At 37.0% G+C, this 15,712-nt stretch overlaps 1 protein-coding gene across 1 annotated transcript; it reads right to left on the reverse strand.

The window, feature by feature from the left end:
• Nucleotides 1-14,534: 14,534 nt before the first annotated feature.
• LOC127092378 (inositol-pentakisphosphate 2-kinase-like) lies at nucleotides 14,535-15,315 on the reverse strand. The gene has a single exon (XM_051031239.1). The coding sequence runs from the start codon at nucleotides 15,244-15,246 to the stop codon at nucleotides 14,536-14,538; it is 711 nt and encodes a 236-aa protein (XP_050887196.1). The 5' UTR covers nucleotides 15,247-15,315; the 3' UTR covers nucleotide 14,535.
• Between the last annotated feature and the right edge of the window lie 397 nt (nucleotides 15,316-15,712).

Raw genomic sequence — 15,712 nt, forward strand, 5'->3', positions numbered from 1 at the left:
GTGCTTTGGATCGTCTATTCAGAACAGATACCCTCGGGGCATTTCCTTAAAATCCCCTGCAGATGATCGTGAATATCTTCCCCAGTGAAGTCGCCAACAGACGAATCTGGTGTCTTATCCCTGCAGAGCTGATCAGAGTGTTGGATTCTTCAATCCCCAGCAGGTTCTCACCACTGTACTTCCCCAAGCGTTTGTTTCAGGACATACACTCCCTAGTAGAGTTGACAGTGCCAGACTATATATCCCCAGCGAAGTTGACAGTGCCAGACTGTATCTTCCCAGCAGAAGTGGCTGCTCCTTAGAGTTCGAGGCCAGATCGATAATCCCAATGCCAGATCCATGGTTTCTTTCCTTGAAGCAGAACCTCGGTACCGTATCAGTGTTTGCTTCCCCTGTTGAGTCATCTCTCGCAGATCGTGGCTGCCAGAACCACTATCGCTTTCCCCAACAGCAGGTGTTCAGTGTCGTTCTCTCCCCAGTCAGAATCTCGGTATTTCGTCATTGTTAGAACACCGTGTGGCGGGTCATTTCCCCACAGAATTCTTTGCGCTGTGCATCTCCAACAGCCTTGCCAGGGTCCAGAAGATGGTGATCATTTCCCCAGTAGATCCCCTTGCCTCAGCTTGGCATTCTACCCAGCATTTCGCATCCTTGCATGTAGAATCATATTGCATTGCATCCTCCCAAATCGCGTAGCATTTCCATTTTCATGGAGCATTACGCCATTGAAAAATTCAAACATACGCATGTAAGCATAAAACATTCTCGGTATCCCAAGTGATAAGCTAGAAGTTGTTTCCAGTACTCAGACTGAAGATTATTCATGACCCACCTTGGTTATCCCCAGCAAGTGTCATTGGCCCATGCGTCGCCTTTATTATCATTCCCTATTTCTGCCAATGCTGACAGGCATGAAGTTTTCCGATGTTCAGATCGAAGAAGTTTCCGACGTTCAGGTCGATGCAACTTGTGGCATTTAGGCCAGTTTTCCGGTATCCAGACCGAAGTGGCATTCAGACCAGTTTTCCGGTATCCAGACCGAAGTGGCATTCAGGCCAGTTTTCCGGTATCCAGACCGAAGTGGCATTCAAGCCAGTTTTTCGGTATCCATACCGAAGTGGCATTCAGGCCAGTTTTCCGGTATCTAGACCGAAGTGGCATTCAGGCCAGTTTTCCGGTATCCAGACCGAAGTGGCATTCAGGTCAGTGTTCCGATGTTCATATCGAAGAAGTTTCCGACGATCAGGTCGATGCGACTTGTGGCATTCAGGCCAGTGTTCCGATATTCAGATCGAAGTGGCATTCAGGCCAGTGTTCCGATATTCAGATCGAAGTGGCATTCAGGCCAGTTTTCCCGATATTCAGATCGAAGTGGCATTCAGGCCAAGTCTTTCCGATGTTCAGATCGAAGAAGTTTCCGACGTTCAGGTCGATACGACTTGTGGCATTCAGGCCAATTTTCCGATGTTCAGATCGAAGTCCTTTCCAGTATTCAGACTGATGAGTGGCATTCAGGCCATGGTTATTTCTGTGTTACCATTTATTTTGGTATCCAGTTTAACATTCTTTTTCGATATTCAGACTGACTCTCACCGTACCAGACTGATTCTTCTTTCAAGGCCACCTCTTTGCCGATTCTGATAGGCATTGTCACTTCACTTCACTTCAGTGCAAATTTTTGGGCTTTTATTGTATTCAATCCCTTGATACCTCGAAAGTACGAAAGCAGCTGTCATCTTCTTTCCGGGTCTCCAGTTGATTGAATAGGGGCAGCTGTAATACCCCAAAATTTACCCTTCATTTTTCCTGAAAAAAAAAACAAAACAAAAAAAGTTAAAAATAAATAAATAAATAAAATTAATTAAATAAATAAATAAAATATAACAATTATTTTTTGGACTTGGGTCTCCCTCATTTGAGCCCACTACCCACGAAAATCAGTCTATAAATACTGAAGTTTCAGTAGAGGAAAACACACTTGGAGTCACACTGGGAGATTCACTAGAGAAAGATTTTGAGAGAAGGAAACCTAGGAACTACTCTGCAGCGACCTTCCGGCAGCCCTGAGAAGTTCACTCCGCCTCACATAAACCCTAAAAGATTGTTTGGTAAACCTCACGGGTGCAACTCAATTTCAATCAAGCTCTCCAATCAGGTTTGCCCTATATCCATCATCTTTATGCCTTTAATTTGAATGCTCTAAATGTATGAGGTATTATGGGTGAATTTGATACCCTTTTGATGCATGTGTTTGACAAGAGGTTTATGCCTCCTACCCTTGGTTGCTTTTTGTGAGCTTTTTGTGAATTTTGATGGAATTATTCATGTGGTTACATTTTGATTTGGGGGTAACTCTTGGTTACCCTATTTTGTTTCTCTAACCTGTTTGTTGAGTTTTTTTTGTGAGGGCTCACATGACGTTTGCAGGGATAACTTGCGTGGTTTCCCACTTTATTTGTGGGATACCCCCTGGAGGTTCATTCCGATTACCTGTACTGACCCACTTTCTTTGATGATGTTAGCTTTGAAGGATCTCAGGGTTTATCGTTCCTTTAATTGCTGTTACTTTGGATCTTTATCCGTGTGGTACTTTTACATTTTTCCCGCATTTTACTGCTTTCCTAGCTGGAAGACCTCGATAGGAGACAATGTTTTTGTGTTTACTTTATGCAGGTTCCTTTGTCCAGGGTTAAGAGCTATGAGGTCTTATCCTCATTACCCTTTTGCATGCGCGTTCCTACAATGCAAACAAACCCTTCATTGATTTTTCTTCTCCATAACACACGTTTACTCCTTCTACTACAGGTGAGTAAGTCTCCAAAGGTCGAGCATCCGGTAGATTGCATAGTAACGTCGTTCATCCAAAACCCAATCCACAACCCCGTAGTTAGCCGAACTATGGCTTGCTCTGATTCTCATTCCAGATGAGATACGTAGGCATAAGACGCGATGTCTTAGCGAGCACACATCCCCCAACCCATAGGTCAGCCGAGCTACGAAGACTCTGATTCTCATATTCAGATGAGATACGTATGCAGTGGATGCGACATCCGCGCGAGTCATTTCTCTTAACCTTTTTAGTAAATAAACACATTAGGTAAACCCACACCCTTTAGACAAAAACCACAAAAGTGGATCCCGTAGAGTACTATGGATGCGTAGGGGTGCTAATACCTTCCCTTCGCATAACCGACTCCCGAACCCAAGATTTGGTTGCGAGACCCCGTCTTGTCCTTTCCTTTTTCAGGTTTACTTCGAGCGTTTCCTTTCCCTCCTTTGGGATGAATAACGCACAGTGGCGACTCTTCTGTCTTTTTCTTTCGCCGGTTGTTTTTTTCGCGCACTGTATTTTTCAGGTTGCGACAATATCCACCTTTATTCATAGACTTTAGTGTGATTCTTATCCAATAACTATCAAGTCTATTCCACTCTTTCATTCAATCAATTCTACTCCTCTTTTCTCCTTAATCATCTTGTTTTCAGCCCAAGTGGGCTGAACTACGAAATCTCTAATTTCCTTATTGCATTATAAGGATACGTAGGCAGGAGAACCCAATTTCTCTGCGAGCTACCTTATTTATTAATCCACCATTCTTCATTCATTCAATCAATACCATCTTTATATGATCAAATATACTTTTCCTTGGTTTCCGTGCTCATCCTTTTAGGACGCCCAATGAACAGTCCGCCCTGTGAACCAATAGTTATTTGTGCTGTCAAACCAAACATTTGATTCCTCCTTTTGGATAAAACCTTGTGAACTAAAAGTTATTTGTGTTTCAAACCAAACACCTTATTCCTTCTTTTTTACCAAAATATTTGTTTACTCTTCGGTTCAGAGTTCATTCTTTCATGGATCCAAGATACGATTCTTCCTCGATCTCGAACTGTTTGTTCCCTAGCTAGTGATGTACTGTTTGTTGTACCCAACAATACTTTCTTATGGGACCCCATTTATATCCTTTTAGGAGGACCTAATTATCGCCCACCTTATGAACCAGATGTTTGTGTTGTCAAACCAAACATTCATTACCTCCTTTTGCGCCAAAACTTTGTGAACAAAAAGTTGTTTGTGTTGTCATACCAAACACTTTGCTCCCTCTTTTGACCAATATTCCTTTACCCTTTGGTTCGAAGTCATTTACCCTTGTGGGCTCCCACATTACCATTATGTTGGTACAAGTTACATTGTTCATCACTTCAATCATACCCCTTTGAGTTGTTTGTCTTGTTATTCCTAGTTGCTTAGACAAACACTTCCCTTTCTCTCCCTTTGTTTTCGTGGTTCAATGAACTACAATTGCTCTAATTTTCTCATTGCACAATGAGAATACGTAGGCACGAGGATGTGAATCCTTGGCGAGCATACTCCTAATTATTCCTTCCGCCTTAGGGCATCATCCATATCTTTCACGATCCATTACCTACATTCGATCATAAACCGTTCACCCTAGTGACATACTATTCCTTTGAAATTAGATACACTTTATTTGGAATACCCATATATATCATTTTAGGACGCCTAATGAATAGTCTGCATTTGCACCAAGAGTTGTTTGGATTGTCCCCAGACATTTAATTCTTCTTTTTTCGGCCCAACCATATAGTGATACCATGTCTTAGACCCCTCACTTGTAGTCCATGCCACCTTCCCTCTATGGTGCGAATTCCATTTCTCTTATGGATTCCAGTATACCTCTCCCTTTGGTTCCAAACTATACATTTTCAGTCACTATTACCAAATCCTTCAATTTTGTGACTTTGGTCACTTCCTTCCATTGACCTCCATGATTCATCCATATTCTACTCACATTCACTTCATGTGATATACCTTATTCTTTAAGCCAAATACACTATACCTTTGTGCTCCATCTTATACCTTTTTGTGAACCAAAAGTTGTTTGTGCTATAAAACCAAACACTTAATTCATTCTTTTTCGGTTGTTCCAGTACATTGTTGTAGGCCCTCACTTGTTGGTTCACACTAGTTTTACTCTTGGGTTCACGTTTTCACCCCGTGTTGGAGTTCAAATCATATTATCCTTTGGTTCAGACCATACCTTGATCACAATTCTATTTGCCTCCTACCACTAGTTCTTTGAACTACAGAGCTCTGAACTCCTCATTGCCCTATGAGGATACACAGGCATGAGGGTCCTAATCCTCACCGAGCACTTTATCTATTTTCTTTCCTTTTCCCATTCTTTTGTGAGTAATCTTTAGATATCACACCTATTCGAGCGAGAACAATCAAAACAGTTCCCATGGAGTACCATGGATGTTAGTGGTGTTAATACCTTCCCCTTGCATAACCGACTTCCTTACCCAACATATCTCTTTCCCCGGGGTTTTATCGATGTTTTCCCTTTCCTTCGGGAATAAATAAAGTTTGACGGCGATTCTATTGTATGTTCGAGCGTGCGATACATTCGGGTATATTTCCGCCAGCTTCAGTAATGGGCAAGGTACTTTCAGGAGAAATCAACACAGATTTTGTTAAATCTAAAGATCAATTGATTGATATGGTAACTAAGTCTCTTAGAGATTCTCGAGTGGATTATATTTGTAACAAACTCGATTCATATGACATATATGATTCGGTTTAAGGAGGAGTGTTAAGAACCAATTATATTAATATTTGTATATAGAATATTCCTTAGCCTATTTAAAATAAAATAGAATATAGTGTAGTATATTCCTTATATAATTAATACAATATTCCCTCCGTCCCAGAGTAAGTGACTCATTTGAAATAAAATAGTGTTCTAAAATGAATGACTCATTTCAATTTATAATATATCTTTTCAAATTTTACCCTTTAATTAATATTAATTTTACTATTTCTGATACCTGACAAATGTACTTTAGTAAAAATATCATTTTCTCTTTTTAGTTTTTTAATTTTTTTTAATCTATATAAAATTATGAACTAAATCCCTTATTATAAAACAGAGAAAACATATTGTTATCCATATTACTATTTAAACATACTGTTTTATTCAAATGTCTTTATTTTCACTCTCCTCTTTTCAACAAACAAATAAAAATGACATAACAATCATATACACATCTTAGAGATAGTTTGATTTCTAATAAGACAGTATAAATTAAACATAACTTTATTATTAGTCGTACATGAATTAATTTGTCCATATATTACTAGCTTGCTATAAAGAAAAAAGTGATCTCTGCATCGCGTCAAACCGACAGTAATTAAGGTGATGGTTTTGTTAATTATCCCATAACCACATTATGCGGAAACACTCAGCATATTCTACTACTATACACAATCGTTAACATTGATTTTATATTTTATTACGGTCGATTTTCAAAGTGTGCAAGACAGATATTAATATATGAATTTAATTGATATATACCTAAAATTTATTAAAATTAAACCATAATTATTATACACAAACTTAATATATGGTCTAAAATTTGTGAAAATTAAACCATAATTATACTGTATTCCCCATCTTATACGGGACCGATCCTTTTAATTTGGATGCTTTGGACAAATCAAAAGAATGATCCTCTTATAATTTATTTTAACAATAAATACATAAAAATAAAAGAAATAATTGGATAAAAATACATTTTTATTTGACATTACGAAAAAAAATACAAGTATGAATATTTGAATCAATGTTTATACTACATCAAAACATAAACCACTATAAAGAGATTTATTCTTCTGCTGCTTCTTCCTCTTGATCCGGTTTTTTTCCTATACAAAAATTGATCAAACCTTTAATTTATTTAAATATCATCTTCTTAATATTTTTTGTTGCAAAATCATTAATAGTCCTTTAATAATCAAGGTTCTTCAAAAAATTATTTTCAATTGAAATCAGCGTAAGACTATTTAATCTATCTTGTGACATAGTAGATCTCAAATAAGATTTTAATAATTTTAATTCAGAATTTTTTTTTCCAGCCGATGCAACACTGATATGAATAGTCAATATTATTCTATAAGTTATACATGCATTAAGAAAACAATTAAAAATCTTTAAAGATTTCAATATCATATAACTTGATTTTGATTCAACTATTAAAACTTCTCTAATAACTTTCAATTCTTCAAATAAAATTTCACCATCAAGATGAAGAGAATCGTCATGTTTTAAACAAATTTCAAGATGTTTATAACATGCTTTCAAGTCTCTATCAGATGATAATATAAGTCTTTCAATACTAAACAAGAATCCAAAAATACTTTCGTATGTGCTATACTGCTAAAATTTGTGAAGACATGACTTCTCAAATGTTTTGATGACGACAAACTTCTCTACAAGTCTAAGATTGATTAACAAAAAGGATTGATCAAGATTCAAGCTCATGAAGGAAGTTTTCAACTAAATGATCAAGTCTCGATGAAACTCATGAAGATTCGTATTTCAAATGAATAGTTAGGTATAACACTTGACCTCTAGATGATTATACAAGTGTTCAAAACATGTCTCATTCATGCCATAATCATTGGAAGTAATTTTATGCATCAAAGAAATCATAATACTTCATTTTTAAGCTATTTTTCAAATTTGGGATGAAGTAATTGATTATCCATTTTAAGGTAATCGATTACTCTGTGAAAGATTCAAATATTTTTGCACGTTGGAGGCAAGTAACCGATTACCCATATTAAGGTAATCGATTACCACTGAACCAGAGGCAAAAATCAGTGAATCTCTTCATGGAAACTTTTCCATTTTCTTTACCATGAACCATGGCATCCTTTGGGTAATTGCACCCATTTGAGGAGGTGTTTAGACAACATATATACATCATTTTTTCAGATTTCAAATTGATCTCCTTGCAAAAATTTCAAATCAATTACTCATATTCTTTCAAACCTTTTTTAAGTGTTCTTCAAAATTTTCTTAAGAGTGAAACCTTGCATAAACCTTCTTTTTAAGCATCATAGTTTCATTCCATACAAAGAACACTTGTATAATTATTGTGAGAATTAAGTGTTACAAAGGAGAAGATCAATTGGTAAATTGATATACTTCAAATTTTCAACTATTTCATCTTCTACAAAAAATTCAAAGAGGATTGTTCTTGGTGTGTTAGAATTAGATAGAAAGGCCTTAAGGTGTCTTGTCTAGGAATCTAACATTATAGTGAATTCTCTTTCATGTTGAAAGACGAGTGGAGTACTCTCGATCTGTGAGGGGAACCACTATACACCATGGTGTTCTTTACTTTCCGCACTTTACCGCTTTTCATCACATAAGCATCTCAAGAAAGTAAAAATCAATAAACCGTAAAAAATCCGGAAAATCGTCTAAGTGCCTCATTCACCCTCCCCCCCCCCCCTCTAAGGCATTCCTTAAACTTACAATTGGCATCAGAGCAGGTTATAGGTAACTTGTTTCTAAAAGATCTGCATGGCTTCCGCAAGCACGAATCCGGTTTTCAAAGACGGTGGAAGTAGTAACAAACCACCACTTTTTTCTAGAGAATATTTTGATTTTTGGAAGATCCGCATGAAGGCACATCTAGAAGCCCAAGGAGAAGGCATATGGGAAGCCTTTGAAGATGGTCTGCATAATCCTATGAGTGTGGTCAATGGCATTGGTACTCTAAAGATAAAGAGTTCGTATGATGAAGATGATAAGAAAAAAATCTTAAATGAAAAGAAAGCAATAAACATTCTTCAAAGTGCTTTAAGCATGGACGAGTTCTTCCGCATATCTCAATGCAAATCGGCGAAACAAATATGGGACACTTTAGTGGAGACACATGAAGGCACCACCGAAGTAAATAGATCAAGGTTGAATACATTAAGTCAAGACTATGAGATGTTTAGAATGCTGCCCGGAGAATCCATCGTGGCGCTACAAAAGATATTTGTTCACTTGAATAACCACTTGATTGCTCTCGGAAAAACATTTACAAATGACGATCTCAATCTTAAAGTACTAAGATCATTGACTCGAGAATGGCAACCGAAGGTGACGGCTATCTGCGAAAAGAAAAGTCTTTCAACAATGACGTCCGCATCACTCTCTGGCAAACTTCAAGAACATGAGTTAGAACTTTGTAGGCTTGAGAAACATGAAAGTCAAGAAAAGAAATCTAAAGGAATTGCCTTGAAGGTAGACTCAAAAGAATATGGTGCCTTCGGCTCCCGCCCTGTGAGCTTGTGCTTAAGGTCACCCTTGGTCTTATAAAAAGGGTCTAATTTATATTTTTTTTTCTATCTCAGTAATTATCCTTTTATACTACTGATGTTGTATTTTTTTTACTATTATATTATTATTTAATAACTTTCATTTTATTCAATTATTTTAATAAAAATATTTTAATAAATAACATTAATTTTATCATTAAAATTAACATATCTATTCACTTTATTAAGAATAACATATTGCTAAAATATAATATTTTTATGAGATAAAAAAAGAGTATTATAAAATATTTGTCATAATTTAATTATAATTGGATAATAAATTTATCTATTTTACCATAGACTTTGATGACAATTCCGTATGCTATAATATTCATACTGTGAATCATCTTCGGGTGATTATACACAATCTTTAACATTGATTTTATATTTGATTGGCAATTACGTAATCTATAAGATCTATAGCGAGAATCATCATGACTCATAGGCTATCCTAAAGTCATGCGTGTGCCTGGTGGGTGTGATAGTTAAATGGATCTGTTCACATATTTTTACTCCGCACAAACAACTACGAAACAAGACAAGAGGTACAAACAAGCAAAACAAAGATAGGATCCATTGAGACTCCAACAAAATAGCATAATGACTCTTGTAAGAAAGTAAATCAAACAAACCCATTTAATATAGCGACTTGGTCCACCAAGATCTTGAATAAATAAATTATGGAGAAATCATATGTTGATCTGAAAATATACTTTAGCCATAGTATACAAACCCCTTTAAGTTGTGATTTATAATATGATTTTGAACTTATAAAATATAGTTGTAATTTATAATGTACACTTGCCCTTAATTTATAATATATTTTTAAAACATCCTCTCACGTTCAGGACTAGACAACTGGAGTATGAAAATAAATGGTGGGTGATCCGATAACGAAAATCATAGTAGGTGGTCCACCGGATCTTAACCCAGACTCTTAATACCATGTTAAGAAAATGTGGTTGGACCTAACTCAACCCTACAAAATCGATTGGTAGAATGAGGATTGTCCATACTTATAAACATATGCTTATGCCATGTGTTATCCGATGTGATACTCTAAGCGATGAAAAACTACGTAGAGTGAGGATTGTCCATTTGCGGTTTCATCACTATCACTTGAGCTTTGTGTGCTTGATGAATCACTATCACTTTCCCATGCAATGTAAGCTCTTCTTTGTTTGCTGTACCCTTTTGGTGAAGCTTTTCTTTGATCCTTATATTTCATAGGACAGTCTGTTTTATAATGTCCAGATTTACCATAATTAAAACAAGATCCTCTTCCTCTACTCTTCTTATTCTCTTCCTGTTTTGCATCTGTAGATTGTCTTCGAAACTTCATGAGGTTTTTGTCGGAATGCTTGACTCCATTCTTTCGAATGAATCTATTATATCTCCTTACAAACAGTCCCATTTCCTCATCATCCGAATCTTTGTCACTACTAGAATCATTGTCACTTTGCTCTTTTCGTGAGGACTTGGAGCTAGAGGCCACAAGAGCTATTGGCTTCTTCTCTCCCTCTTTGTCTCTTTTCTTCTCCTTTTCCTTCTTACTTTTGTTCTCAAACTTTTCAAGACTTTCTAATGCTTGCTGATGTTCTTCCAGCTTTCCAAACAGAGTTGTAATCGTAAGTCTCGTTAGATCGTTGGCTTCCTTAATTGCTGTTACTTTAGGTTGCCATTCCCTGCTAAGACATCTTAGAATTTTATTAGTAGCTATTTCATTGGAAACAGGTTTTCCAAGTGCATTCAACCTATTTGTGAGATGAGTAAATCTCTTTTGCATGTCGGAGATAGATTCTCCTTGTTTCATGCGAAAGAGCTCGAACTCTTGATTGAGTGTGTTAATGCGGGACTGTTTTACTTCAGTAGTACCCTCATGGGCAACTTCTAAAGCATCCCACATTTCTTTAGCTGTTGTCGCACCTCGAAAAAAATGGGGATACGACTTCAAAGCGAAGCGCGATCGCACGCTCGCAATGATGGACTGAACAGAGTCGCCACCGAACTTTATTTATTCCTAAAAAGGAAAGGGGAAATATCGATAAAACCCAAGACAAAAGAAAGGATAAGATATGGTCATCGCAACCAATATCAGGGTTCGGGAGTCGATTACGCAAGGGGAAGGTATTAGCACCCCTCACGTCCGTTGTACTCAACGGGAACCATTAGGTCAGTTATGTGCGTTAATGTTAGTTGAAATGTTAGGCTTTTCAGTTTATTAGGTGGGAAAAGAAAGAATATAAGAGAGAAGAATATTTTTGGATTTTTGACGAAGGACTAAACCTAAGTTTTTTATTAATGGGCCTGACAAGATTTACAAATCCTGCTCCTACGTATCTCAAAAGAGAAATCAAGGCTTACGTAGTTCTGGGTAGAAAAATGTTTGTTTGTTGGTCGATTTTAGCAAAAGCTATACTGTATTAATCGACGAAAACATTGTTTTACCCAAAACAGATGAGGAGTGGACGCATACCACACATCGAACGGATTTATAAATCTACATTCGGAAAAGCGTCATTTATCTCTACTCAACAATCGTGGCCGAAACATTGTTTTGTATCTCTTAAGACAATATATCTTTCATTTATGAAAAAAGGTTTTCTAATTAGTCGCACGGCGGCGAGAAAAGAGTTTGATTGGTTGGATGTATTTTGAGTGATGGCGAGAACTTGGATGAGCGAGATATACATCTCGAATCCTAGCCTCAGGAGTGCATGGTATACACCATGTTCCATTTCCATCTTTATTGAAAGAGTTTAAGATAGGAATTAAGTATTTTGGAATTTGATTGAGAAAGGGTTTGAAGAAACCGCATTGACAATTTTAGACGATGGCGAGAGTTAAGATTGGCGAGGCATACGTCTCGAATCTTAACCTCAGGAGTGCATGGTATACACCATGTTCCATTTCCACCTTGATTGAAAAAGTCTTAAATAAGATTTAAGTATCTTAGATTTGATTGAGAAAAGGTTTGACGAAATCACATTGACAATTTTAGACGATGGCGAGAGTTAAGATTGGCGAGGCATACGTCTCGAATCTTAACCTCAGGAGTGCATGGTATACACCATGTTCCATTTCCACCTTTATTGAGAAAAGTGTTTAAATAAGAATTAGGTGTTTTGAGTTTTGTTGTGAAAATGACTTGACCTAGATCAAGTATTGATGGACGTTTGAGAAATTTGAATGAGTGTTTGAGAGAAAACAAAGTGGATAAATTTGGATGATGGCGAGAGCTAGGATTGGCGAGATATACATCTCGAATCCTAGTCTCAGGAGTGCGCGGTATACACCACGTTCCATTTCCACCTTTATTAAAAAAGTGTTAAATAAGAATTAATATTTTTTGAGTTTTTGATTATGAAAAATGGCTTGACGTTGGATCAAGCATTTGATGAAGTTTTTTTGAAATGGGATGGAATAGAAAGGAGAAATGAATTGGTTTGTTTATTGAGAAAATACTCGACGTTGGATCGAGTCACATTTTTTTGTATTTTTTGAAATTGTTGATTTTATTCTCGTGTTAGTATTAACTAAACAACCAAGCAATAAAGAAATAAAATAGTACAAAATTATTACACATCGGGGGAGTGGGGTATATTTTGTCAAATGGGGATTCAAAATCATGAAATAATTAAATCGGGCCCAAACAACAAATAATGCATGAGTGTAAGTGCAAGAGAACCGGCTCATTGTAAGAAAGCCCAAGAGTAAGCTATGTGAGGTTGATGGCGATGCTTAAAAAGCAATCGACTTACAAGGGTGTGGAAAATGGGCTCGATATTAAATCGAGAAAATATGATTTTTATAAGTTAAAAAAATGGTTTCGAATGCATGATGCAATTAAAAGAAAAAACAAATCTATATTATTAAACAATAATAAAAAAAAAGAAATATAAATAATAAAGCATAAATATGAAAGAAAATATTAAAAGAAAGAAAAACTATGCTTAGGAGTATCGAACCCACTAAACTAAAGATCTAGAAGCCACTCCCCTCCACCAGACCACTTACTAACTAACTGATATTTTAATACTAACTTAAATATATAAACTAAGATAAACTAAAAAAGAATAGGATTAAAATAAAAAACTAAATAAAAAATAAAACTGTTGGTCTACTAGCAATTAAACCCAGCCGCATGGCTGTTGGGTTTACAATGAGGAATAAATTGAAAACAGAAAAAATAATTATTACCTAATGAACTTTAAATTTCAAAAAATTCTGTTAAAGAACTAAATTAAAGAAAAGAATTAAATAAAAAAAGAATACTAACGTGGCTTTTCTCTTCATCCTCTCCCTCTCACGAATCCCTCTCACTCCTTCGCTCTCTACTTCTCTCAAAGCTCTCTATCTAAAGCGAGCAACGATCAAAGGTAAGAAGAAAAAAATCCAGCGAAAACTTACTTCCGGCGACGGCAGTGACTCAGGTAAACCTCGAATCCCCTTCTCTCGTCTCTTCTAGCTTGGTTCGGCTTCGATTTTGGAATTAACCTCTTTTCCTTTGAGATCGCGGCCGCCTCCAAGCTTTAGGGTTTTCTTTTCCAATCCTTCTCTCAATTTTTTTCGTCCTTTTATCCTCACCGGTTAGGGTTACAAAAGTCTTCCAAAGGTTCCAATGGAGAAAAACTCCAAAAGCGCTTTTGTGTGCTCAGAAACAAATTTAGCCTGTTTTACGCTATAATCCGGAACTGGTACCATGAACTCCTTCTTTCTCTTTGAATTTGTCCTTATGCTCAATTTGGGAAATTTTGGATTTTAACACTTGCCAATTGTTTTGTGTTACTGCAGTAAAAAATGTTGAAGATTCCAAAAGCAGTTTCGGTTATTACGGTTTTGGAGGTTATGTCCGATATCGATTCAGTTGGGCTGACATCTCTCTTATTGGCATTCTGTTACGGCAATTAGGGAGATTTTGTTATGGTTTTCATTTATGAATTAGTGGTTTAGGGAATGGATTCAGAGATGGTTCTGAATTGAAGTTCTCAAATTTTCGAAACGAAATTTTGGGTTGTTTAACTTAATTCTGCCAGTTTTGTTTTGGGATTATGGGGAGAAATTGAAAGTTTTTGGGTCGTAGGTTTGTGAAATGGTTAGCCATTTTGGTAAATTTCGAATTTTGCATCTGTTACTAATTAAATTTCTCATTTTACTGCAGTGAAAATTTGAACACCGGTTGCAAATAGCATACGTGGTTGCACTGCATGCTTTCTGTCCCAGTTCTTGAATGCATATGGACAACAATAGTTGAATGTAGCTCTCAAGTTATTTTGGCTATGGCTGAAGTTGTTCAGCAAGGACTCAATTTGCTTCACTTCTTTAGGAATTGATGCTGTTAAAACCTCGTAACCTGTTTATGTAATGAGAATCTCATCCTCAATCCTTATCCCAATGCCTCGGTACCTCTCTGGGTAATTAAAAGAAGATGGGATGTACACACTCCGCTGTGAAATCTCTCCACGTTGCAATTTCAGAGCCTGATGCATTTCGAATCGAGTTGTCGTCTTTTTGGTAGCAGTTCCTTCAGATATGAATGTTGAAAGAGGAAGAAATCCGCATTTAGGCTTTATTCCAACTGATATACTATGGCTAGATCCTTGACCATCGTGAGGGAAGATTGAATGATCTGACATGAGAAGAGCAAAATCACATTGCTTATCAACCTGGGAAACATCAACTCGCCAAGCCGGACGCTGACTATCAACATTCTTCTCAACAGTCTTTAGGAATTCCTTGGTTACCAGAATGTGAGTCCCAGCATCAACATATTTGGATCCAAGCAAAGGCTTCAGGACATGATCGACATATAGTTGGCCAGCAATTTCCTTATCTGAAGAGGAAATAAGTTGGTGCACTTCTTGCCAGATGAGGCGTTCATGCGAAGACAGAGCTATGGTATTCCTCACTCCTGGCAATGTTGATGCCTTCCTTGGAGACTTGCGAACGCGCATCACTTTCCCAATAAAAGAAGGAGAGGAACCCGTGTATGAGACAACAATATTAGCAGCACCTTCACCTCTGTAAACCCAATGAGCCGCATCTTGTTCAGTTAATGTCAACTCCATCTTGCGTTTCAATTCAACCACAAGAACAAAGTGGTTGTTGGTGCTGTGACTGATGCCAAGTGTTGTGGTTTTCAGGTTATGTTGGTGTGGAGGAAAGTTGCTGCGGATTGTTGGTTGTTGCTGCTTTTGTTTTTCTTGTGCAGGTCATGGGTTGTCATATCAGTGTAACAAACTCCACAAAGCTCCCTGTTACCAGAAGTACCAGGTGGAACGCACTTGCACCTCACACAACAAGTTCCACGTGCTCCGTTACACAAGTTAGGCCTTGAATGTACACTGCATCTCGAACTACACAATCCTCCACAATCTATGTCTTGCATTAGCCTTCTGTTGCCGTCTCGCACAGTAAGCAACTCATTAGGTAGCTGAAGTTCTTCTTCATCTTATTCTTCCATTTCTATCTCATGCTCAGATGAAAACCTGCATCAGATTAGAGAGGCATACTAGAAGCAACAAACCCAGCATG

Source organism: Lathyrus oleraceus, chromosome 6 (genome assembly GCF_024323335.1).
Source record: "Lathyrus oleraceus cultivar Zhongwan6 chromosome 6, CAAS_Psat_ZW6_1.0, whole genome shotgun sequence".
Classification (NCBI taxonomy): Eukaryota; Viridiplantae; Streptophyta; class Magnoliopsida; order Fabales; family Fabaceae; genus Lathyrus; species Lathyrus oleraceus.

Excerpts from the sequence above, each read along its gene's own strand:
- LOC127092378 (XM_051031239.1), bottom strand. The coding sequence starts at position 15,246 with ATGGAGTTGACATTAACTGAACAAGATGCGGCTCATTGGGTTTACAGA.